This window comes from Podarcis melisellensis (genome assembly GCF_964234715.1).
Source record: "Podarcis melisellensis genome assembly, chromosome: 4".
Taxonomy (NCBI): Eukaryota; Metazoa; Chordata; class Lepidosauria; order Squamata; family Lacertidae; genus Podarcis; species Podarcis melisellensis.
The window spans coordinates 31,862,345-31,888,761 of NC_138531.1; the positions used below are offsets into that span (position 1 = coordinate 31,862,345).

The 26,417-nt window shown below is 43.3% G+C and overlaps 1 protein-coding gene across 1 annotated transcript in view; it reads right to left on the bottom strand.

Moving 5' to 3' along the window:
- The window catches only part of TMEM131 (transmembrane protein 131), a 73,935-nt gene extending 48,460 nt beyond the window's left edge, over positions 1-25,475 (bottom strand). The window contains exons 1-3 of the mRNA XM_081907753.1: positions 25,082-25,475; positions 4,182-4,243; positions 1,609-1,649 (exon numbers count right to left, since the gene is read on the bottom strand). Of these exons, the coding sequence (XP_081763879.1) occupies positions 1,609-1,649; positions 4,182-4,243; positions 25,082-25,241 (263 nt within the window). The 5' untranslated portion in view covers positions 25,242-25,475. The remainder of the gene's footprint in view (positions 1-1,608; positions 1,650-4,181; positions 4,244-25,081) is intronic.
- Between the last annotated feature and the right edge of the window lie 942 nt (positions 25,476-26,417).

A 26,417-nucleotide genomic window follows, 5' to 3' on the forward strand; every position in this document is an offset into this window, starting at 1 on the left:
TGTCTAGGTCCACTGAGGGGTGGCCTCTTTTCCAATTGGCTGTTTTAGCTTTTTAAAGAAAACTGGAGACTTAGGGGAGTTAAACAAGAAAAAAATGATTTTACAGTATTTTACAACAAAATTGGTAAAACAGAAGATGTGTCAGGAGACAGTTACTGTTTCTTGAAAGAAGTCTATCATCTGTCTGTCTGTCTGTCTGTCTGTCTATAAACTTTGCTGGATGTTACAGGCTTCTCAGCAAGATGGTAAATGCACAGCGTATATTCAGTTCCTTAAACTAAGCTAACCTCAGAGATGTTACAGTTTATGCTCCCGATTGAAGTGCAGAATGTTTGAGGACCGAACATTTGCAGGGAAACCAAAATGCTTGTTTACAAAGCTATTATACTACTAACTTTACTGTATGCTTAAACATGGACCACTTATAAATCTCCAACTCCTCAAAATATTCCATCAACAGTGTCTCTGAAAAAAATTACACATCATTTGGGAAGATAGGCGAACTAATGCCAGTGTACTGGAAGAAGCAAAGATCACCAGTGTCGAAGCAATGATTCTTCAACATCAACTTCGTTGGATTGGTCATGTTGTTTGGATGCCTGATTATTATCTTCCAAAGCAACTACTCTATTCCCAACTTAAGAATGGAAAGCAAAATACCAACAAAAGAGGTTTAAAGAGTGATCTCCAGCCCAGCACTGTGCAAGCTACACCACTCTGGTAGAATTTCACCACACTGCACCAACAGACTCTGGTCTACCTGAGCTGTCCATTACACCCACATTTTACAGACATCCTGTCAAATAAAATGGCATCTACAAGGAGAAGCACAGTTCCAAATAAGACTCCACCATCAGGTCAATATCCTTGTACTTTCTGCTTTGCTCATGGGAGATATGCCACCTCTGTTTTCTTCATTTTCCATGGAGGAAAGGAGAAGCGATTTCTCTCTCTTCCCTACAGGACTTTTGCAGAAGACAGAAGCAGTTAACATATCTTCTACAAGAGCCCAAATCTAGCCCAATTGCAAACATCCCCCCTTTCCAAAGTTTTCGGCATGATTCTGGACTTGTAGAAGGGAGAAATCCATGATAACACCCCCCCCCACACACACACAATACAGTTATCCAGAAATTGTGGCTAACTGGGCTGGAGAGATTTTAAATGATAGAAACCTATGTAATTAATTGATATTCCCATGATTGTCTGGATACCTTCATGGCTTTCAAGATTACCAAGGCCAGTTCATGTGATCACATGAGGAGGTAGTTAAATGTCTTTAATATAAGACTTGACAACCTTGCCTGTACCAACAAGGCCCCATGTTGAGGAGATGAGAAAAGTATCATCAATGGCTACTCTGTAAATGCCATTTCATACAAATGATCACGTATCAATGTATACATATACTGACAATTGTGATTATCCTCTGAGCACTGAATTAAAAGGTGGAATAGCAATCCTCTAAAGAAACAAAATAATTTCCTTGGATTAAGCAAACAATGTTAATAGTTTGGTTCACCGAAACAGTCAAACATTTTCAAATTATAAGATAATTTTAAGCATTGTTTGGAATTAAAGGAAACAATGGACTGTAAAAAATCTTACCTTTTCTGCTGATATGAACTGAGGCCAATCGTTGTCTCAGTCTGAAAAGAAAAGAAGAGCAAATTTCAGCAACAAAGTATGTTCCTCGAAAATATATTGATAAGTAATCAGAATACACAGTAGCTTGCGTAAATCTCAAATCCAACTCTTTAAGAGTGCAATCCTAACTGTGTTTCTCTTCAGAAATAAGTCCTATTGAATTCAATGGGACTTACTCTCAAGTAACTGGAGGTAGGATTGCAGCCCAAAATATCAGCTTCCAATTATTCAAAACCTCTTAGCTCTTGTCAAGGACTCTTATAAAGAAGCACTACTGCCCAGTTTATCATATGATAATTTACAAAACAGTTCTATGCATCTTTACTCAGATGCAGTGCTTTTTCTGGGGGGATGCAGGGATACACATACCCCTAAACATTTTGTCATCTTTGTACTTTTTACTGTATTTATTTTCCCCAACTTGAACTATAAAATGGTGGCGTTCTTGAGTCAAAATGAGAGTACCCAAACATTTTTTTAGAAAAAAAAGAGCACTGCTCAGATGTACTATAGAAGTAAAGAAGTTCAATACAACTTACGGTACTCCCAAGTGTGTTACCACTAATATCAGGCCATTGGCCCATCCAAATTTTCTACTTCAAATAACAAGCTGAAACACCTACTTGAGAATTATTTCCTAAGTATAGTAGCATAACTTTTAAGAGACAAGCTAATGTGTGTTTGATCAATTTAATCTTTTATCCCTTATTGCGTCTCAGCTGCCCTGCATAGATATGTACACACAGGTCCCACTTTCCAAACACAATGCACTTCCAGGAAATCATTTGTTAGGTGACAGACTTCCATTATTTGTATGGGAGCGTTTCTAATCCGTTATTTGTCTGATTTCCCTCCATGTCTTCTGCCTGAAACTGCTGCAGCCAACTAGCAACCATGCCTTGAAGGATGGTCAGGGGTGCCACAGGCAACACTAGGCTCTGTCCCTCTTTACTTCCCTTCTCTGATGCCCCCTCGCATCTCTGCCTCCCAAAGGCTTGTGTGGCTGTTTGTTGCAGCAGTCCTGGCTAAAAGCTCCCCAGGCGAATGGTACCTCTGGCGCTGGCCAGGGGCTGCTGGTTGCCAGGAGCTGAGGCGGCCTTGGAGTAGGCAAGCAAGTGGATGAGGGAGCCAAGCCAGACAGACAGTCCACCAGCCTTTGCTGTTGGGAATGGACAGACAAAATGGGAGGCCAGGCAGGCAGGTACCATGCTGGCCTTTTTTGTGCTTGCTGTGTGCAATACCAGCCTGGGAGCTGAGTGTCCAACACTGAAGAGGAGCCTTTCCACCATGCAGGCCCAGAGGCTGCCACTGCTGCCTCCTAAGGTGAGTAAGGTGTTGGCATCATATTCACCTTTGGTCAGTCTACTAAGGCTGGGGGCATCCTCTTCCCAGGCCCCTGTGGGGCGGCATGAGGAGGCACCTCTCTTTGGGGCAGGGGGGCAGCTCAGAGACCAGGGACTGTGGCAGTGGCTGCTCAGAGGGCTCCCAAGGTGAGGGGAGGTGAATGGGCTGAGGGAACACTCCACAAGGGAGGGTGGTTGAAAAGGGGTGATGGGTTGGTGGCTCTGCAGGCAAGGGGTGGCATAACTGAACTTCTGAGGCTTGAAGCCCATTTCCCCACAGGGGAGCCGGAGAAAGAGTGTAGCTGGTCAAGGAAGCTGTGGCCTCAAAAAGGTTGAAAACCTCTGCATTAAGGTATAGAAGGGTTTAAATTCAATCGCAGAACAGGGAACCATTTCTGTGAATAGTGCGCAAACTATAAGCAGTGCTATGGGTCACACCAATGTTTTTGTTCTTCTCACTATCATACACACAAAGCCCCTCCCAACCTCTATAAAACCACCCTGAGACCTCTGGGTATAGGACGGTATATAAGTTCAACAAATAAATAAAAAATAAGAAATATATAAACACCAGTTTATGCTGCTATCTGTAGAGCAACTCTAATGAGGTGCTTATGAGAATTTGAAGGTACTGGAATCATAAAGATGATGCTATATGCTATACTATTTCACCAGGATCATCCACTCAAGTTCATATAAAAGATACTGAACTCATGTTTGTATGTATGTGTCTGTCTGTCTGTCTGTCTATCTATCTATATCTATCTATATCTATATCTATATCTATATCTATCTATCTATCTATCTATCTATCTATCTATCTATCTATCTATCATATCTATCTATCTATCTATCTATCTATCTATCTATCTATCTATCTATCTATCTATCTATCCATCCTCCACCCAACACATAGGATTAAATGTGCATAAGATTGCAGCCTCAGCATTCAAGTAAATAAACTTGTTTAGCAACATTACACAATTGGATTCAGCCCAAAATAATTGAACACTGGAAATTTGCAAGGGACCAGACAGAAAAGATGAGTGAGTCAAGTTAGACTTGAAGTTCCAGCCATCAATTTTATTTCTTCATTAAGAGACTTCAAGAGAACACAGCAGACTAAAGAAATTTTACTACACACAACAGCAATACAGGACAGACCCATTTATTTTAATAAAAAATATTTACCTGTAATAAGCCTCCTTCATCAAAGCGTAGAACTTCTATTATGCTATCTGACTGGATGAAAGCTATAAAGCAAGAGAAATACAAATTAAAACTTCATTCTGATCAAGTAATGCTGTCCATCTGGAGATAGCTGTGATGTGGTCCTCCAGTTACCCACCCCCTAAACATTTAAAATAAAAACAACTTAAAGTTTGTCAATAGCATAAAGGCCCTGCCAAGCCAAAGTTTTCATCTAGTCTTGCACCTTATTTCCAACAGTTGCTAGTCAGATCCTACCATAAAGCCTGCTAAGCAGGATTCTCCTTGCTGTGAGTCCCTACATTTGCTATTTAGATGGTCCCCAAAACATAGGTGCTTTATTCAGTTATCATGGCTAATATTGCTGTTCATATGCAGTTTCATCTATACAGTGAGCATTCTTTGGGTTTGGTCAGTCAACCAGCTACAAATCCACCTAACAGTTATCTCATCCAGTCCACATTCTACCAGCTTATCCACAATAATACCATTGGGGAATTTTGTTGAAAGCCTTACTAAAATCAAGATACATTACATCCACAATATTCCCCTGATCCACAACTGGCATGACTTTTGAGAAGCCCTGGTAATCACAGCGTCCTATCCTAAGTGCTCACAGGCCGACTGTTTAACTTAGCTGTTCTAGGAACTTGCCTAGCATCAATGTCAAGCTCACTTGTTGGTAGTTATCTGGGTGTTCTGCCTCCCCTGTTTTGAAGAGGGGACAACATGTGCACACCTGCAATCCGCAGGGACCTCACCTGTTCTCCAAGAATTATCAAATATTATAGACAGATGCACTTGCAAGTTCCTTTAGTATACCCTTCTCTGAGTATTTCTGACAATGGAAATTCACCCAGTAGTTCCTTAAGCTTTTTGAAATCAGCTTTCTTAAAGTCCAGATTGCATGTCCAACTACACAGCCTCCCCTTGCTTGTGTATAATGAAACCAAAGAGGACATTATCACTTCCTACCAAGGTTTCCTGTACTTTCACTTTGTCAATCAGTTCCTCCATGTTGGTGAGGACCAAGTTGAGATGACCCCCTTGTTGCTTCCTCGGCCTTCTGGGAATGTGGGAAAGTGAAGCAATTGAGGAATCTGTTGAACCTTACATTCTTAACAGAGTATGAGTTCCAAAAGATATTGGGGTAGTTGAAGTATTCCATGATTACTATCATCTCTCTACATCATCTTTTGAATGTTTGGTGATCTGCTCTATGAAGGCATCATCCAAATCCTCAGTCTGGCTTGGAGGTCTATAGCAGACACAGTAAGACTACTGTTGTTTCCCTCTCCTACAATTTTTACCCATATACTCTGATTATAAATCCAAATCCTTTGGCTTCATTATACATCCAAACCTAACTAGGCTCACTAACTTTGGGGCCAACAGACCAGGATTTCAAAGCATGCCCGAAGTTGTTTTGTGAATCTTGGCTTGCATTATATGTGGTTTGACATTATGTCCAAGCTCAGTATTCTACTTTAATTCTATTTAATAATAATAATAATAATAATAATTTTTATTTATATCCCGCCCTCCCCAGCCGAAGCCGGGCTCAGGGCGGCTTCTGGGGATATCAATCGATCTGCTGTGACACCTGATTACTTTATGATCGTCAATCAGCAGTTTATAACGGGTCCGGCACACTTCTTCACAGCTGCGCCACTGTTGCTCCCTTCAGGTCACGGCTTAGCAGAGTTGAACAGCGGTGTAAAGCAGTCTTGCTTCGATGCAAGCATACACAGACAGGTTCGTCTATTTACAGCTCTTTATTAAAACATTACAGCAAACAAAGTCCAGGGCTTCTTTCAGCCATGTCTCCCTCACAGATACACAGAGGGAAGAAGTGAAAGTACAGGGAAAAACTCCTCCTCCTTGGCTTCTAAAAGCTTCTGTCTCCGCCCAGCTTCTGTAAGCTGACGTAAGCAGGTGACACACACCAGGGGAATTTAACCAGATAAATTCTGAACCATCACACCCCCCCTTGTGTCCCTGCGTGATACCTGTGCAACATCTTCAGTAACACCTTGTGAGATCGATCCCTTCCCCAATGCCTTGTGCCCTCCCTTGGCAAACCTGTTTGGCATTTGTGGAACCACCTCACAGCTCTCAGAATCGCACTGTGCGAAACTTACCCACGCACCTGTGGCCTGATACCTCTCTGGTGGGATACCTTTCGTTGTGCGACTGGACCTCCTAGGCACAAACTCAGGTGTTTCCTCTGACTCACTTTGATCAGCAGGTGTATCCTCTGCATCATGGAACTCACTCTCTGACTTAAAGCGTCTTCGAATCCTCTCCATTACACTCACAGGAGAACTAGGCGCACTCTTGGGCAGTCTCATAACAGCTTGTGGAGATGCCACATCCTGCTCTTGACCCTGGTCAGTGACCTGGTCGTCATCAGCAGCCTCAGCCCCTTCTTCCGCCTCATCAGAACTGTCTTCTGGGTCAGAGAGACAATCTGAGAGAACATCACGCCTGACAGGAGTCTTTGACTTTACATCCTCCTCTAAGAACTCAGCGTGTTTACTGATCAGCACCTTACTCTGATCACCTGATGGGTAAGCAAAACGCCATGCACGGGCATCTGGCTCATACCCACAGAAGATCATTTTCTGGACTTTGGCTCCATCTGGCCCTTGCAAAGCCTTAGGCAAAGCGACAAGCGCAGGAGTCCCAAAAGTCCGCAGAAAGTGAACCTGGGGTTTGCGGCCATTTAACAAAGAGAACGGTGTGTCGCCTACCAGTGAATTGTAGACCCGATTCCAGGTGAATGACACAGCCCTAGTAGCCTCCACCCAAAACTCAGGAGGCAACCTGGCTTCTTTCAGCATCACCTGTGCAGCCTTAACCAGAGCTCCACTCCTCAGCTCTGCCCCCCCCCTTGCTGGGGTGAATTAACTGTGTGGCGTATCCCTCTCTTCTGCAAGAACTTCTGCAACGCAGAACCAGTGTACTCAGCATTTCTGTCACTGATGATCGCCTGAACCCTGGTGGAGAACCTCTGTTCCACCCCCTCAATCCAGCTCTTGATCAGCTGTGCTGCATCCTCCCTGGATTTGAGACCAAGACACCAGGAATTCTGTGAGAAATCATCCAAAAACGTTAGCAGAAACCTGGCCCCCCCTAGACTTGGTTCCTTGACAGGACCGGCCAAATCTATGTGTACCAACTCAAAAGGTTTAGTGGCCACACGTTCCACCTTTGGGTAACTGCACCCTCTCACCTTTGCTTGCTTGCAAGTGTCACAATCAATGGCACTTCCACAATTTTGAATCCTACACCCCGTGGCGACCTCGGGCAGAGTCTGCAAGTCCTCTACCGACCCATGAATTGTTCTCTGATGCCATACGCATGCACATGTAACATTATGAGCGGGAATTGTAGCACGCTGGTTGGGAACTGTAGCACGCAACGCTTGTGCTTTCTCAACCTTCCCCTCACCCCCAAGAGACGTTTTAAGAATGAAAAGGTCATTCTGTCCCTTCCGCACTTTGGCCAGTAACCTCCCCCCTCTGGAGATTGTGCAGACATCATTTTCAAAACAAACTTTGAACCCCTTATTCAACAAATAAGGCACAGATAACAAACAATGATGAATCTCCGGAACAATACAAAAATCCACCGTCTCCTGTAAAACAGAAAGAAAGACATTAGTGCATTTGAGAACTCTAGTTTTCTGTCCATTCGCGAACTTAATAGTTTGCCCCTTCGGAACTGCTGTGCAATTCCACCTCTCGACTGCAGGGATCTCTGGAACCATGTTACGGTTAGCTGCAGAGTCAATTACAAGGCTGAGCTGGAAATTTTCCACTCCGCCGTCTTCAAACACTGCCATACTCGCAGAAACTTGATAAGACTCTTCTCCCTGCTGTTTACCACGGCCACCTGGCTCAGCTCCACGCCTGCCTGTCTTCCCAGGCCTGTTGCCATGGAAACCTCCCTGATTCCCATGGGAAAAATCTTTGCAAACATCCTGCCTTGGCTCTCTGCTCCGGTGGGGGCAACTGCCACGCCGACGTTGAACTCCAGTGGAAAAACACTGCCCGGGGCTCCTCCCAGCTGGCCTGGCCTTCCTCCTTCTGGAACGGCGTCTTCCACCAGCGTGGCCCCCCCTGAAGCTCCTCTCTGCTTCAGCACAAAGCGAAAGTTGTTTAAACTTGCCTTTGGAACTCTTCGCCCCCCGATCTGCTCACTAGCGCTCCTAGAGGCCGAGACATCGGGAACAGGGCCTGCCAGTCCAGCTTCTCCAGGACTCAGTCCATCACACAGACGTGTAGAAGCATTACAACAGCTCCCCAACACTGTCTCAGCCCCCATTGGGCTTTCTGGGCATCCTTCTGCCTCTCCAGGGCTTTCTCCAGGACTCTGGCCTTTCGCTGACGCCTCACACAAGCCCTTCAGCAAATTCCAGGCAGCCCACGCTGTCGTTACGCCCTCCAAATGAGGTCTCAGCGATGCATCAACGCATGCTCTGAGCATCTCTAGCTCTTGCAGCAGCCTCTGGCTATTTTCAGCCAACACAGCCCCACAGCTTGCTTCACCTGCTCCAGCTGCTGGCCGGCTAAGGGGTGGTGTCTTAGGCTCCCACTGGTTTGCTTCCCAGACGCCTTCAACCAAGAACCATCCCCTTATTTGTCTGGACCACGTTGCCCAACTCTTTAGAGTGAGCTTTTCCAGCGGTATATCCTGGCTTTCAGCCATCTTCTCCCGTTCTCCCAAGGTGCCCCAAGCTGTACTTACTCCGTACCAGCTTCCTCCGGCCTTCCCTTCCGTGGAGAAACGATATTTCAGCTGCGTCTCAGCTCCCAGCTTTTAGCTGCTTTTTCAGCTCCAGCTCTCTGTGTATCAGAAGCTCTCACTGCCTCTCGGAAGCAGGCAATGAATCATCTGCTCTCCGGCACCCACGCTGACTTCAAAGCGTTCCTGGAGCTCACACCGACTGCTTTACGAGCATTTTCTGACACTCCATAACCTCTGGGGATATCAATCGATCTGCTGTGACACCTGATTACTTTATGATCGTCAATCAGCAGTTTATAACGGGTCCGGCACACTTCTTCACAGCTGCGCCACTGTTGCTCCCTTCAGGTCACGGCTTAGCAGAGTTGAACAGCGGTGTAAAGCAGTCTTGCTTCGATGCAAGCATACACAGACAGGTTCGTCTATTTACAGCTCTTTATTAAAACATTACAGCAAACAAAGTCCAGGGCTTCTTTCAGCCATGTCTCCCTCACAGATACACAGAGGGAAGAAGTGAAAGTACAGGGAAAAACTCCTCCTCCTTGGCTTCTAAAAGCTTCTGTCTCCGCCCAGCTTCTGTAAGCTGACGTAAGCAGGTGACACACACCAGGGGAATTTAACCAGATAAATTCTGAACCATCACACGGCTAACAACACTAAAACAGTGCAACATTATAAAAATTAATTAAAATCAAAATTGATGTATCACTCTACCTTGTCTTACTACAGTAATGAGAGGGGAAAGCAGCTAAAAAACAAAAATGCTTACATGGCTGAAGGACACTCACTGGCACTTTCACAGACCTTTTCCTCCTTCCTCATTCTGTTTAGCAATAGACTTCTTTCCCCAACCACTTCCTTGCTGGTAAGCCCTCCACCCCAAAATTTAAATTTGCACAGGGATCTGTTATAAGAGCTATATGTTAGACACAATGAGAACTACATGTTAGACACAAACCTTTGCTCTTAGCACATTACATCAAAGTTCAACCAACATACCGTAAATGCAGTTTGGCCTGAAAGCCTCTCCTGACCACCATCACACATTTAATTCCTACTATACTTTTCCTGCAACAATCCTTTTTTTTATAATATATTTATTGAAGATTTTCACCAAAATACAATAAACAAAAAGAACAAAAAAAAATAAAAAAAATAACACATTATACAAAAAGCATACCACAACAGAATCAAATAGTTAATAACCATATTTTCTTCGCTTTTTGGACTTCCTCACATCTCTCGTTCCTGCGTTCCTAATTTATAAAACTTTAAACAGCAATTTATCATCTTGTTTCGATTCTTATTTTGAAATTTTCCAATATTGTGTCTCTAACTTTAGATACTTTTATCTAGTGCTCAAATACTTAATTTAGACATAATATTTATCCAGAATTTATCTTTTTCTCAAGTTACACTTATTCTCATATTCCTTTCAACTAGCTTGATGGTGCCGTGTTGTTTTCAGTCCTGCTTCCTTCTTAACACTCATACAATTTACAGTATTTTTGTAAATAGTCCTTAAATTTCTTCCAATCCTCTTCCGCTGCTTCCTCTCCCAGGTCTCGGATTCTGCCAGTCATTTCTGCCAATTCCATAAAGTCTATCAGTTGCGTCTGCCATTCTTGCAGCATGGGCAAATCTTGGGTTTTCCAATGTTTAGCGATAAGTATCCTTGCTGCTGTTGTTGCATACATAAAGAATGTTCGGTCCTTCTTTAACACCCTCTGGCCAACAATGCCCAAAAGAAAGGCCTCTGGTTTCTTAGGGAAGGTATACTTAAATACCTTTTTCAACTCATTATATATCATTTCCCAGAAAGCCTTAACCCTAGGGCAAGTCCACCAGAGGTGAAAGAACGTTCCTTCAGTTTCCTTACATTTCCAACATTTATTGTCAGGCAAATGATATATTTTTGCAAGCTTGACTGGGGTCATGTACCACCTATATATCATTTTCATAATATTTTCTTTCAAGGTATTACATGCCATGAACTTCACACCGGTGGTTTTCCTGCAACAATCCATCCACCCTTTTAATATCTAAAAATCAAAATTACTGCTAACACCGTTACTTCTTCTTGCTCAGAAGTAAAGTTTTTGTATTAATAAAAAGTCTCTCTCTCGTGCCTGCAGAAGAAATGATTTTTTTTAATAGGGTTACGAGTTCACAAAAAAAGGGCTAACAACACTTCTCATGGAATGTGCCTAGAAATGGAGGAAGAAAGGGATGCTTTAAGACTGTTTTTTGCTCGTATGTCTTGGGAAGAGGAGAAGAATGTTTTGAAGCCAGACAAAAGTAGAACTGACATTTCAGTAGTGTCTTGCTGGTCTTTGGGCAATGAAAAAGACTTTGGTATGTAGACTAGCTGGGTGTTCAGAGGCACAACAAATCAACATGAGGCAAAACAGATTACATGCTATACGAATATGTGAGAGTTGAATCCTTGCTTGTTAAACAGTGCATGGTTAAAAGTATACAGTGCCTACTGGCCTATCCCTATATATGTATATGTGCCTTGACATTAAAAATGTCAACAAATCAGGACTTGCCTTTATAGATGACATGTTGCTTGCTTATTCTTCTATAATTTTAACTTTAATAATACCTTCTACCAATTGAGACATAAACTAGGAGGAAAGACCTGTGATTTTTTTGCTCCCCATCCCACATATTTTTATTTTATTTTAATGATGTTACATTGCCTACCTTCCAATCTTCCAAGAAAGGTGACAATTTTAATGGCAGCAAACATTATTATAGACAGCGAATTCACATCTGAGTAAAAAATATTTAGGTAACTGACTGGTAATAGTTAATTCTAGGATGTTATACTCCCATATCTATTTGACTTGACTCTGCAGATACGTCAAAAAGTGGACCAGAATGCAAATAATTTATGCAGCTTATCTGTGATTTCTTTATCAGTATTTCTCCCACAGCAATGTTGTCTTGTTGAGGCGTCGCCATGTAGTGCTAAACTGTGGTTAGTTTTATATGCTAATGCTGCCAGTATCTGAATATACATTTACCAGACAGTAGCTATGTTTTGACTCAATGCTGACTATGAACCACAGTTAGTCGAATTAGGTGATGCATGTAGCTCAGCACTTCCTACTTCACTCCTTCCTCTCGTGAGTAGCGAAACATACCATGGGAGTGGTTGGCCTGGTACTATATCCAAACCAGCATTTGCAGTTTATTTAGCAACAAACTAACTATGATCCAATCACCTTATGGTTTCATTCCCCACATCTGACTAAAGGAGGGAACAAAGTGGGAGTGTTCCAGCTGTGTGAACTAGCACACAGCTCATGTAATTTATCTAACTATAGTTTGTGGCTGCATGTGACATGCAAACAAGACCAATGCAAGGATAAGTGATCTCACCCATTACCATAACATCTCTTTTTGGCTACCCTCCACACTCCCCATCCTATCTCTATCTCAAGTTTCAATCAAAGAAATGCTAAGGTACTACTTTACTTTTTTAACCTCTTCTTTCTACCAGCAGTGATTCTGTGATTGGATTGGTTTCTCTTAATGTTCCTAATTTATTGCATTCAATGACCTATTTGACATAGAAAGCAATACCAGTGCAACCAATTTTCCAAGATTTATACCAAGGGATAATTGTATCCCATGGATTGCAGGTGAGGGTAGCCAATGGTCTCAAACCCTCTGTGAGTTAGGGACTTCCTCTGCCTGTGAAGGTAGGCTCTGGTGGATAGTGGGTGCAACGGTCAAGAAGGTGGTTTCTGCATGTGCTGTAGAGGGAGGTAAGGGGCAAGTAGGGTTCATTAACTGGGGAAGGTAGTCCATGTAGGAGAAGGAAAACGCTTATCCTAAACCTCTGTTGCCTTGCAGGATATCTTTGAGGAAAAGACAAGGCTAAGGAGTAAACCCTATACAAATCCAGAGTGTGGTCCCTAAGATGGCTGCATGGATGTCCTGTATGTCTCCTTCTGGCAACTCCTGCAGCCAAGCTGATGCCAAACATGTTGTTCTGCTTTCCTTTGGACAGCTTCAGTGAGGCCGAGAGGGAGGTTTTGTTATTGGGGCAGCCCAGGAACTCCATACACACTGCCTAGGATTGCACGCTCTGGGGAGGTTACCGGTGCTGCTAATACAGCGGTTTGACTTCACCCCTGGAGGCGCACTCCGTTGTCTCGAGACAGGTGGATGCCAAGAATCCACTTCTCATAGGTCAGAAGCGTTATGCTTGGGTCACGTTTTGTGACTTTTCAGGATTAACCCCTACTTGCATTATTTAGAGGCATGTATGGAGGCTATCCCTACAAAGACTTTAAACATAAATGACTATGAATAATTACAGCAAAGCATACTTAATTTGATAGCCAGTGTGGTGTACTGGTTGGTGCGCCAAAGGATTTAAATTCCCACATGGCCAGGGAATTCAGTACAGTAGTTTACTTTGGGCCAGTCACTCTCTTGCAGTGCAATCTACCTCACAGGTTTGTTGTGAGGAATCCACATCTCTCAACAACAATAGGTCTGACTCAGTATAAGGCTACTTCCTGTATTTCCAGCTCCTGCATACAGTGTGTTACAGTACTGTAGTCTAAGCAAGATATTATCAGAGTGTGGAGGAGACACAGCTGGCACACCAATCACAACTGGAGAAAAGTACTTGGTGCCAAAGAGCTGCAAGAGCATAGCAAGGAACAATCTCTAGGCGGGAATCTGATGCTTTAGGGCAGGGTTGGCTGATCTGTTTTCTGCCTTACTTCTAGATAAAATGTGGCACTTCACCTAAGAACAGAATTTGGAGTCTGAAACAAGGTAGCACCATTTGCTTGGTTATTTTCGTGCTCAATACTGCAGTGATCTGTTTTTGTTTTTATTGTCAATGGAAGAAGTAAATCCATATATACAAACGAGTACAGTACTTGCTTAACTTCCTATATTTACAACAAATAAAGAAATAATTTGCAGCTATGGAACTCCATGACTAAACTGACTTAGCTGTGATTCCTGCATTGCAGGGGGTTGCACTAGATGATCCGGGGGATGTCTTCCAACCCTACAATTGTTATGAAATACTTCTCAGCTCCTGCTAGCTTTCCTCCACAAATGCTATGTGCTAGTGCTTAAAATAAAAAAGGGTCAACCAGGTTCTACTAGTATCAAATTGGAACCATCTCTTCTGTACAGATGAGGTTTCTACCAAATCATGACTGAATGTATATTGTAAATCTAAACCTTTCATCCAACACCCACCTCTCATCCATGCACTGAGTCTCTACAGTTCTGCCTGGGTAGCTGGCCCTGCATATAAACAGATAGCACATCTGAAAGTACTATCTTAGGAGGTCATGAACTGCCAACATCTCACCTACTAATATAATTTTGTTTTTCCAAGACTTCATCAGCAGTTCCAGGTGGCTATATTGTTATGTGTACCATAGCCACTATTAGTCTGCTGAGGCAGCATGTGATGCCTGCAACCTTCACACTTGGTCAGCCAAGGGAACAAATGTTCAACAAGCACAGACAGACCCACAACTGTTACTCAAATTTCATATACCAATAGGGCACACAGTGCTCAGCAGTAGACAGTTCCCACACTCGAACAGACTTCTTCTATGGGTCTAAGCTCTACCTTTGTCTCCTCAACCAACGACAAAGTAGATTATTTTTCTTTCTGACCATCAGATCTGGATTCCAAGACGCCAGTTACTGATGTTATCATTGTCAATAACATCAACAATGCTAATCAGAAAATGCAATACAGTACTGGTTTATTGAAAAAAACACAACACACACACACACACACACACACACACACAAAGTCCATATTAGAGGAGGAGGAGGATGTGTCTAAGGCATGAATCCCTTTGCTGCTGCAGCCTTGTGTGGGTGTTGGCAGCACGATTCTGCCACCCGTGTGAGACCAGCAACATGAGTCATGTCCTATGGACAGGGATGATGCAAGTTGTACAACATCTGGAAGATCACATGTTTCTCACCCCTGCTTTAGAATTATCTTCTATTAGTAGGGTAGGGAAGCTGAAAATAATGCCAATATATTTCACATCAGGCAACCAATACACTCCTTTGGTTTCAGATAGTACATGAGTAGGTGAATCTAAAAAGCCCAGGACATGAAATTTCATGGCTAGTGTTCAAAATTAGCCAGGTGCCAGGCACATTTTGGACCTGGTGCGGGTCCAATTGTGACCATGCGGAGATCTCTGGATGCCAAGATGGCGACTGAGGAAAGCAAAAGGTGACTTAGAGAAGGATATGAAATATTTTCCTTGAAACTTGAATTAGTTTCATTCTGGATTGATGTTTTAATGTGTTGTAAAATGCTTCTAGATTTGTTCTTTGAAATATAAAGCGGTATAGAAATAGAATGAAAAATAAAAATCCCATGGAGGGGATGGAACAGTGCATAGACATTCCTTTGTGGCAGCTGCAGCCTAGGTTTAAGGTGCCATTTGAAGATTGCATTATATATCTGAGTTTCTATCACTGTTCATGGCCCTCTAGAGCAGTGTTTCCCAACCTTGTGCCTCCAGCTGTTTTTGGACTACAATTCCCATCATCCCTTGCCACTGGTCTTGCTAGTCAGGGATGATGGGAGTTGTAGTTCAAAAACAGCTGGAGGCACAAGGTTGGGAAACACTGCTCTAGAGGCTATGGTGGCTCATTTACCAGAAGTAATGTATTTAGCATTAACTCTGCAAGTATATACTAGATTCTGGCCAAACGAAGCCGCCTAGAGCAAAATATAAATCAGGAAGCTTAGTTTGGTCAGAATTGATTATATACTTCCAGAGTTAATGCTAAATACATTACTTCTGGTAAATGAGCCATCATAGCTGCTAGAGGGCCATGAAAATTTGTTTCCGAGGCTTTTTAGACTCCTCTACCCATGTACTATCTGAAAACAAAGGAGCACATTGGTGGCCAGATATGAAATTGTTACTAGATCTCCTACCCCACGATATTCTTATTCACATATTGGAACATATTTGAGTCTTCTAGGTCCCACAAGAAAGATGATATCAGAAGCTCCCAGAGCATTTTTCTCTTTGGTTTTTCTTTTGGAGGCAGTGCAAGGGGGGGAGAAGAGAACTAGCTCTCCTAGCTCTCATTATAACAGCCTTACCATGCCCGTACCAAAACAGCGCTACTCCTGCCCAGTCCGCCAAATTGTGTTACCTTGGTAACACTTGAATTACTGTGTCAAGATTGCAGGACTTCCTTCACAGTGCAGTAAAAGATAGATTATTTGTGGTCTGTTCATAAAGATATGATTTCGTGGTGGCATCTGATTTTCTTGGCCTCTGGAAAGAAGTATATCTAACAATAGGCAGAGCAGTGTCCTCATAGCATTGTAGTTTCAAGTACTTCTTAAACACGTGGTTGTCTCAAGTTGTTCTCTTGATAAAAAAAACCATGTTATTCACTCAGCCAACCATCAGATTTTATTACATAATTCCCCTGTGATCTTCACTTTCTTACACTTTTGAACCCTAAAAAAGATATCAAAAAATCACATAAATTCATCTACCCAGATTCTGTACTTCACACTTTATTGTTTTCTCTAAGAAAGAGGTTGGTTCCGTGGCCTTTTGATGCTTGCCCCAGCTCTATATAATTTAATTTAAGAGTTTCATTACAAGGAAATTGCTATGAATTACACTTCAATTAAAGGGAAAGAGGAAAAATGAAATATTGCACGTATGTTATGCTATAGGTCAAGTGGCCCCAACGTATTTTCAAAGTAATATAAAACAACAGCTATTTTATTGATACAGAAAGCTGAATTGCAGGCGTATATAAAGATATATAAAGATAGCACTGAAATTCAGAAGATGCCTGAATTTCAAACTGTCTAAATTGACTGGCAGTGGTTCTCGGGGGTTTCAAACAAGACCCTTTCCCAGACATACCTGGAGATCGAACCTTGGATCCTCAATATGCAAAACATGTGTTTTATTCACTGAGCTACCCCCACCCCCCAAATAAAATGATGTAAAAATAAACAGACGCAAATAAATAACTGGGAAAGGGCTCCTTAGTAGAACATGATTTGCATACAAACAGTTGCAAGTTCAATTTCTGGTGCCTCTAGGTAGAGCTAGTTCTATGCTATTGGGTTTTTTTATAATAGTTTGCTGTTTTGTGGCCCCATTTTGAGTTGAAGTTTAGGAAAGAAATATTTCCAAAAAATGGCATTAGGAATCACTGTAGGCTCCAAATTCCATCTTCATATAGCTGTAAGCCTATGCTACAAACAGTCCTTAATAAAGAACATCTAAAAAACCCCAATTCTCACCCATTTTTAAAGATATGACTTAATTGAAGATTTAAGCCCAATTGCATATATTTAATATGCTCTTAGAAGTGCAGAACAATTAGATGAAAATCAGTCTTTTGAAGAAAAAAAAAAAAAGGACAGCACACAGCACAGGATTTTCACCCACAAGTTTCTGTAGATCATGTACAATGGTACCTCTGGTTGCGAACGGGATCCATTCCAGAGTCCCGTTCGCAATATGAAAAGAACGCAACCCACAGTGGCGCGTCTGCGCATGCGCGGGTTGCAATTCGCCGCTTCCGCAAATGCCCTTGGTGTCATTTTGTGCATCTGCACATGCGGCGAAACCCGGAAGTAACCCTTTCAGGTACTTCTGGGTCGCCACGGGACGTAACCTGAAAGAACATAACATGAAGTGGATGTAACATGAGGTATGACTGTATCTGCGTTCACAGGAAAGTTCAGCAACAGAGAAACACTACAAGGCACACATACCAATGGGTGGGATTTCACCCTTCAGCGGGTGCTTGTATGTGTGAGAACTGCACATTTCTTAGCTGAGTCAGGACAACTTCCTGCCAGTATTCCTTGAGGGTCACCTATGACTAATTGAAGTATAACTTTCAAAAACAATTTAATCCCAACATATAAGACTGCATAGATGGAAGAATCCCATCTACAGTAGGAGCGCCTATTCCCTGTCCCAGATCACATGATAATTATTTGGATTAAGCTTCTCAGCTTGTTCCCCCACCCAACCCCTGAATCCAATCCATCACATATTGACTGAATAAGCACACTAAGACTTCAGGGCCAAGGTCTGGTGGGTAAATGCAGGTGTCTCCAAACGCCAAATGATCCCACACAAGGGCCAAATCCGACAGTGCAGGGGAAAGACATCTAACAGTGTAGGCTGCCCAAGAAGTATATATTAGTGGTTATCATTTTAACTCACTACAAAGAGCAGAATTTCTCAGCACTTAATCCAGAAGATCCCATAACTTATAGATTCATAGAATACAGTGGTACCTCGAGTTACAAATGCCTCAGGTTACAAAAGCTTCAAGTTATAAACTCCGCTAACCTGGAAGAGTTACCTCAAGATGAGAACTTGAGATGAGAATGGAAATTGTGTGCCGGCGGCGCAGCAGCAACAGCAGCAAGAAGCCCCATTAGCAAAAGCACGTCTCTAGTCAAGAACAGTTTCAGGTTAAGAATGGACCTCCGGAACGAATTAAGTCCGTAACTAGAGGTACTACTGTAATAGAGTTGGAAGGGACCCTGAGGATCATCTAGCCCCATCTGAACATGCAGCTGTCCCATACGGGGATTGAACCTGTAACCTTAGCATTATCAGCACCACGCTCTAATCAACTGAGCTATCCAACTGTGTCACTGCAATCTCATGATCAGCTAACCAAAATGCAGATACAAGGCAAAGGAGTTAGTCGCATACAACTACCCCTCTTCAGAGGTACCCCTGGCAAGAAGCTGTATTGGTGCCCCCCACCCCACAATGTTTATGTGACCCAAGTACACAGGCTTCCAGAATGGAGTGAGGGAGAGGCAAGACCAGAAGTTGCACTCCAAAACATCTGGAAGGACCAGGTTGGCAAAGGCTGGCTTAAGGCGTGTGTGCAGGAGGCATGGGCACAGAAAAGCACAGGAGCTTTTCAATCCAATCTAATTTTCAAAGAACATCAGGTGTTTAGGATGGTGGTTTTAGGAAAGATCAGCTGTCCTTGAGGCTTGCAAAACAGAGTTATGTAGCCATCTGTTTCTGCCCTATTTCTTCCATCATTGATATAAAGCCCTCATCATTTTGAGCATGTCTGCAAAAAAGGTTGGACACCAGTGCTCTGCAGACTATTTCAACTTTAGAGTAAACTAGCATGGATTGTTAAAATTACTATAACGTTCAATGACCATGAGCTGTATGTAAATCATTGATTCATTGGGAGTGGTGGAGCCCTGTGTTATATACAGAGATAGACGGTGAAATCCTATGTCAGTCTAGTCAGAAGTTTCTTTATGTCCAGGGGGTCTTACTCACTTGTAAGTCTGTCTAGGTTTGCACAGTTAGGTTGAAATCCTATACACACTTTCCTGGAAGTAAGCCCAATGAACTCAAAAGCATTTATTTATGTGCAGATGCGCAAATGATGGGGTTGTACTTAGTCTTTTGTAGTCTTACAAAACCAGGGAGTGGGTAGCGCTGTAGTCTAAACCACTGAGCCTCTTGGGCTTGCTGATCAGAAGGTTGGTGGTTCAAATCCATGTGATGGTGGGAGTTCTTGTTGTTCTGTCCCAGTTCCTGCCAACCTAGCAGTTCGAAAGCATACCAGTGCAAGTAAATAAATAGGTGCTGCTGCGGTGTGAAGGTAAATGGGATTTCTGTGCACTCTGGCACTCATCATAAAGTCCCATTGAAATGGTTTAGTGATGCTGGCCACATGACCCAGAAAGATGTCTGTGGACAAACGCTGGCTCCCTCAGCCTGAAGCGAGATAAGCACCACACCCCATAGTCCCCCCTTAAATGGACTTAACCATCACGGGGTCGTTTACCTTTACCTTATTCTTACAAAAACACAGAAATCAGTGTTGGACTAGGACCTAGTAGACCAGAGTAGAAATCCCCACTTGGCCATGAAGCTCACTGGGAAACCTTGGGACAGTCACAGTCTCTCAGCCTAGTCTTCCTCACATGGTTTCTCTGAGCATAAAATGGGGTGGGGGTGGGGAGAGAACCATGTACACCTTCTTGGAGGAAAGGAGATGATATAAATTTAATATATATACTAATTAAACATGCATATTAGGTGTACTCCAATTAGCAGATGTGTGGATATAAGAACACAAGGCCAAGAAAAATTACCTTGAAAATGGGAGTGAGAACTACAACATGGGATGGTAGAATCAAAGTGACTTATAAAAGGGGCGTAAGTAAAAAGGACAGATGAAAACTTAAATGAGTTTTTAATGTATTACAAAAAGAACACAAGACATGAGTGTCTTAATGCATTCAATGAAAACCTCAACATGTCCTGGATTATAACATGCTATATAGATTTGTAGGCAGCTTGTAGAAACTCTTAACAGCACACAAAAATAAACTAGGAGTAGAAATGTATTTAAAGTAATACTTTAATGGACCTTAAAAATGAAGTAAAGGAGGCTCACAGAAGGAAAAATTCTCATTCCCTTCCTCCTGCTGCAGCTGCCTGAAAGGTTTGAGGACCCTCCTGACCAATACAGAAAAACAAACTTTCCTTCCATGAAATTCCTTATCTTAGAAAGTTGGATTTTAGATTACTCCCTTCCAGCAGCCCCCAATGGTTCATCCCCCATTCTTTTTGTTTGGAGGGGGTGTCCCTGACCCTCTAGAGAGGGTTCCCCCCCCCCAAAGACACAAGTGACCACAGTAGGGAGGAAGCCATGGGGATCTTTCCTTCCATAAACTGTCTTAAGTTAACTTGTCACAGAATTCAAGTCTAAGATTTCATTCTTGTCAAATGGTTCAGTATATTTCAGAACTTATAACACACTCTGTTGTGAGGTTTCTATTGAAAACAATGAGTTAAAAATTATGAGTTCCTGCTATCAAAACTAAAACGATCAAGACTAACACAAAGATGTTGTTGCATCTGTATGTTAAGGTTGACTAGGTCCATGTTGTTTCAACAGACATTCCAGAGATGTCTTATACTGTATAATGAGTTGTAAACTAGCACCCACTTTCTAAACATATAATACATTAACATATGAAGGGTCAATCAAGGCTTAAGCATCCACTCCTTTCATAACTGTGGCTTGGCATGTTCATTACATTCTCCTGTCACCAGACAGTGGAGTGATCTCTTGGTAAACACTACATCTTCTTTCAGTAAACACTTCATCATCAATGTGAACCAAAGGAAAATTGGATTCATAGAACTGTAGAGTTGGAAGGGACTATTTAGTAGTACAACCCCCTGCAATGCAGGAATATGCAGCTGTCCCATATGTGGCTCAAACCTGCAACCTTGGCATTATCAGCACCACACTCAGTCTAACCAACTGAGCTTTCCAGGATACCCGCTACCCCCCATTTCAATCAGTTGCCTGACTCCTTTCTTCTCTCATATTACACGTGCAGAAATGCAAGTTACTGTGCTATACATCCCTGGCCTTTCCAGTTTAACCTTTACTAGAAGTGCTACTTGTTCTTCGTCTCCCAGCTGCTAAACGCATCAGATTATGTTCTCACTCACACATTCTAGAAAAAGAGAAGAGAAAGTGGAGCCAGAGTACTCTGTCGCAATTCTCCAGCGTGGAAGGGGAAAACCAAGCAATGCTACAATAGCTACAAAGAGTGCCATGAGTAAATAGGCAGCAGAAAGAGGGTTAAACGGGCTTCTGTCCTTGCCACTTGCCTGGTTGCCTGAGGACAAATGCTATTCTATGCAGACAACCAGTCAAGTGGCAAGCTACTTGTCTGGAACAGGAATAGGTATTTACCTGCACACCCAACAAAAATGGTTAGTTGACAAGACACTACAGCCAGAATAGTGAGAACCTGCCTGTCAAAACCACAGCTACTGCTTTCACACAGTCTGCAAAACTGTAAAAGTGAAAACTGTTTTTTGTTTTGTTTTTTTTTTAAAAAGACAATTTAGAAAATGATGTGGTTTAAAGTAATGCATGTTTTAAATGTTTCAAAATATCCAGCATTTGAAAAAGACATAGCTTTTTGGGACCATGACCACAATTTAATACATGAAAGATACTGGCATAGCAGTAAATTTTTGTAGCTTTTCACAGTTATTAAGATATAAGGCAAGAAGTAAAAGTTCAAGTAAAAGCAGTGAGTAGAATATTTTTCTGCAAAGTCCAGTTAACAGAAACTGCTAAGCAATTAAACCTTTTATTAATGTGCAACCTTCCTCTTGTGCTTATGAAATCAGCAGCAACATAATCAATGATGTTCACTCTTAAAATACTTTGAGACTAGAACAACTTTACTGAACTTATTTTAGGCTGCCTATCTGTATAATAAAAGAAATCCAGGTTTGTGGCATTGCCTCTAAATAGTAAATTTTGAAACAAGAATCGTACTAATTTCTTAGAAGTTCACACTTGCAAACATTTAAAAACCTTCTGTAGGTAGCTCCTAAGGAGTCACCAACAATAGCAGTCTGGAAGGGATAAATCACTCAGCTATACGAATAGAGGTATCTTGAGTAAAACAGACTACTAGTAAGAAGTTAAGATAGCAACATACGGACATTGGTTAAGGAAGTTAATTGACACTATACAGTCAGCAAACTCCCCCTGTGTTCATTTGAACACAATGGGAAAGACTAGTATAGCACACAGGTACAAGCTAGAAAACTCAACAACCCTGAAGAATAGAGCTCTGTGGCACAATGGGTCAGAACTAGAGGCGATAAAAAGTAAGTTTATGTACACAGGCAGAAATTGCAAGATTCTTGTCAATTTGCCTAAGCGAAATAGTCTCTGGGGAGGTAGCACACAGATACTCAAATGTAGATAGAAATATTAACTCTCATTGTCAGGCATGATAAACTGACAATACTATTCAGAACTGTTTGCCTTCTTTGAATATAGCAAAGTACCAAACAACCAAGCAGCAAGCCTGAGAACGACCACAGAATCAGAGCGATCTTCATGAATCATTAAAAAAGAAAATCTATGAATGACATTGCAAGACTAACTGCTGACACTGTAAGTCCTAGCTACAAATAAAGGCACATTTTTAAATAGAGTGAAGCAGCAAAATCTCAACACACACCGTATATGTACACAAACCACCGAAAAGATAAGGGACATTTTCTTTGGGCTCCATATGATAAACAACCAGATAAAAAGTTATGTACATTATGACATTTTAATGTTTAAGGTCACTGGTTAATAGAATTTCAACTCAGCTTCATAAAGTTTGCGTCAAACCAAAGTTAAGGATATGGATTTTCATAAAATCCACTTGGTTTCCAGTTTAAAGGTTCTAGTAACTTCACAAAGTTACTAAGCATTGCTATAAGCAAGATACTTCTAAGGAAGATGACTCACATCTGTTTTGCAGATTTATTTGATGTGTTTCTTCTTCAAGAATGTCTGTTATCTTTTCCTCCAGTGGCTAAACCCCCTGACTTAAAATCATTTGCTGCTCTTCACAGTGCTTCAAAGACCACTACCAGACATTTTATTAAGTCCTGAAGATGCTTCAGAATGGCAGGTGAAACTTCAAACTGGTACTGCATATACAAAATGAAATGCTTGACTTTTTTGATAAATGCTCTTCAGGGACTCTGTAAACAGACACCTATAAAACTATATTTTTTATGGGTTGACAACATGGGTAACCAACATGGTGCCCTTCATGCACTCTTGGGTTTCAACTCCCACCTGTCCACTAGCCACATTGACTGAGGCTGCTGGGAATTGGAGTCCAACAACCTTTGCTGGGCACTAGTTGTCTATCCATGATTTACAGCGTCCCTGAAAACTATTTATCAAAACATGCTGGGCAATTTGCATGCTATCAATACATCTTTATTTCCAAGTACCAAAATGAGGCTGGGGGTGGAGGTTGGAGTAGCATGTGCTACTCTTTGATGCTGCCCTCCTTTCCTTTTTGCTGTATTAGTAACCAAATCCAAAACCACTTCATGTATTTTCTCAGTATGCAGGATTCTCGGGAATTTTGTTTTTAAAAATGCCACACAGTTCAACCCTGCTGACATTACACTACCTCCACAGAACAAGCTTTAAAAGGAATCCCGAATTAATATTTTGGATTTTTCAAAAAATAAAATAAAAATGCAGTGATGTCCAGAAATCTCAAAAGACCTTTTTTGTTCCTTTGCTTGTTTTTGAAAGAAAGCACTTATCCAGCGGGTGCAAGGTGCAATCTGACAGCTGCTCAGGGTTGCCAAGGTAAATATTTTAAGAGGTGAGCTTCTTAAAAGAAGCCAGGTCCAACTTTGGGCTGCAGATGGTGGTGCCTGCAGCCAGCCAGCCTTGCCTTGCCTTGTGCGGGCGGGATCCTCCAGCTCAGCAGGGGCAGGACTAGAGCTCCGTCCCCATCTCCCAACACACAAAAACAAAAGCGGGGTTTAAAAAAAACCCCAGCAACTTTACCTCATTGACAAATGCATGCGCCGAGCTTCGGCATTTTACTACGGCCCGGGTCACAAAGCGAGGAGACAGAGATGGAGGGAGAGGGAGAGAAAGAGAGCCAGGCCCAGAGGCGGCAGGTCCCCACAGCCGGGTGGAGCAGCCAACAGGGCCGGCCAGTGAGTTGGCAGTCCGGCTGGGAGGGGACGAGCCAGAGCACCGGGAGAGGAAAAGGGGGAAGGAGGAGAAATACGCACCCGGCGGGACCCCAAAAAGAAAGAGGGAATGAAGGAGGGTGGGCAGGGGAAGAGACACAGAAAGCCAAGGGGATGCCAATAGTACCCAGAAACTTCAGCACTGATTTCCGACTGAGGCGCTTTGTGGGGCAGGAGGGGAACCGCTGACAACTTTGGGAAAGACCCGGCGAAGGGTTAAGGGGTCGTCGTCCCCTCACCAAACACACACAGAGGGGGGGAACCCCTACCCCTCGCCCCAGGGGGAGGAGCAAGAGGGCGGCCCCGAACCAGGTGTGGGCACGTGAGAACCAAGCGAGCGGAGGGGCATTTAATGAAACATCTGGGGAAGAGGTGGGCAGAGGCGGCCCCACGGGGAGGGTCGCGATCTCTCGGGTCGCCGGGAGGGAGGAGGCAGCGTTTCTCCTCTCCCGCCGCCGCCTCCTCCCCGCCCGCCAGCCCTTTCCTTCCTTCCCTCCCCCTCACCTTCTTTCTCGGCCCGGGCCGCGTTCAGGAGCAGCGCCACCAGCAGCCGCAGCGTGACTCCGAGCCAGGGGGCCGACCGGCTCTCGGCCGCAGGGACCGAGGGGGACCCGGAGGAGGAGCGAGGACGGGGAGCAGCTTCCCGCTTCAACGCCGCCGCCATCGCGTTGCCGCCGTTGTTATTGTTTGCTTGGTTGTTGTTGTTGTTGTCGCCTCAGCTCGCCGGGGATTCCGTCGCCGTCTGAGGGGGGCCTGCTTGGCCCGCGAGGCAGTTCTCGCCGCGAGTGTGTGTGTGTGTGTGTCTTTCTCCCCTCCCTCTCTCGTTAGGGCGCGTGCGGGAGCCAGCCGCTGCACTGGGCGGGTGCGAGCGCTCGGCGCGCGCACATCGCACGCGCTTCCTCCTCTCTCTTTTCGCTCCCCCCCCCCACTCCGCCTCGCGCGTGAAGGGGCGTCGCTCCGCTACGCTCACACACCTCCTATAGGCAACCAATAATAAAAATAATAATATTAAAATACTGAGATTCGGCCATCTTTAATAAGGGCAGGGTCCTTCCGCTATGTGGTTGTTGTTTTTTTACAAGCTAGGTTAAGAGCCGCCATTTTTGCTCAGGGCACGGAGTTCACAGTACGGTGAGCAACAGGGAGAGCGTGAGCGGCGTGGCGGAAGGCCCCGCTTTACGCCTCTCCGAGCTAGGCTGACAGAGCTGAAACCTCCCCCCGCCATCTTTGGTAAGGGCATAGGCAGTTCCATTTTAATACGGGGAGCCCCTTTGAGATTGGCTGAAGCAGTGCTCGGTGGAAATCTCACCATTTGCAGAAGATTTACGAGTCTGAATCACGGCTAGATTAGAGGAGCGCTGTTGACACAGATTGCTCTCTCTCTCTCTCTCTCTCTCTCTCTCTCACACACACACACACACAAAGGCGGTGACTGTCTAGGTCGTGTGTAATTTTACGGACTCCCTCGAAAGGAGGCGGATTCTACTTTCTCGGAGGTTTTTAAGCAGAGGTCGGGTTGTCATCTGTCATGGATGCTTCAACTGAGATTCCTGCATTGTATGGGGTTAGACTAGATGGTCCTTGGAGTCCCCCCAACTCTAGGATCCTATGATTCTCAATGGTGCTTGCAGGTCTCTGGACACGCAATATCTCCTACTGCCCATCTCCAACATTGCGCAAACAGACTATCTCCTTAAATGAGATAAGAGACTAATTGCCTGTAAAATTCCATAGAATATGTGCAAGGGTAGCCTTGTACCTATGTGCACACTTAATTCCTATGTGTAGAATCAGTCTGCTATTGCCAGCACAAAAAAACCAAATTCCTGCATATTAAACA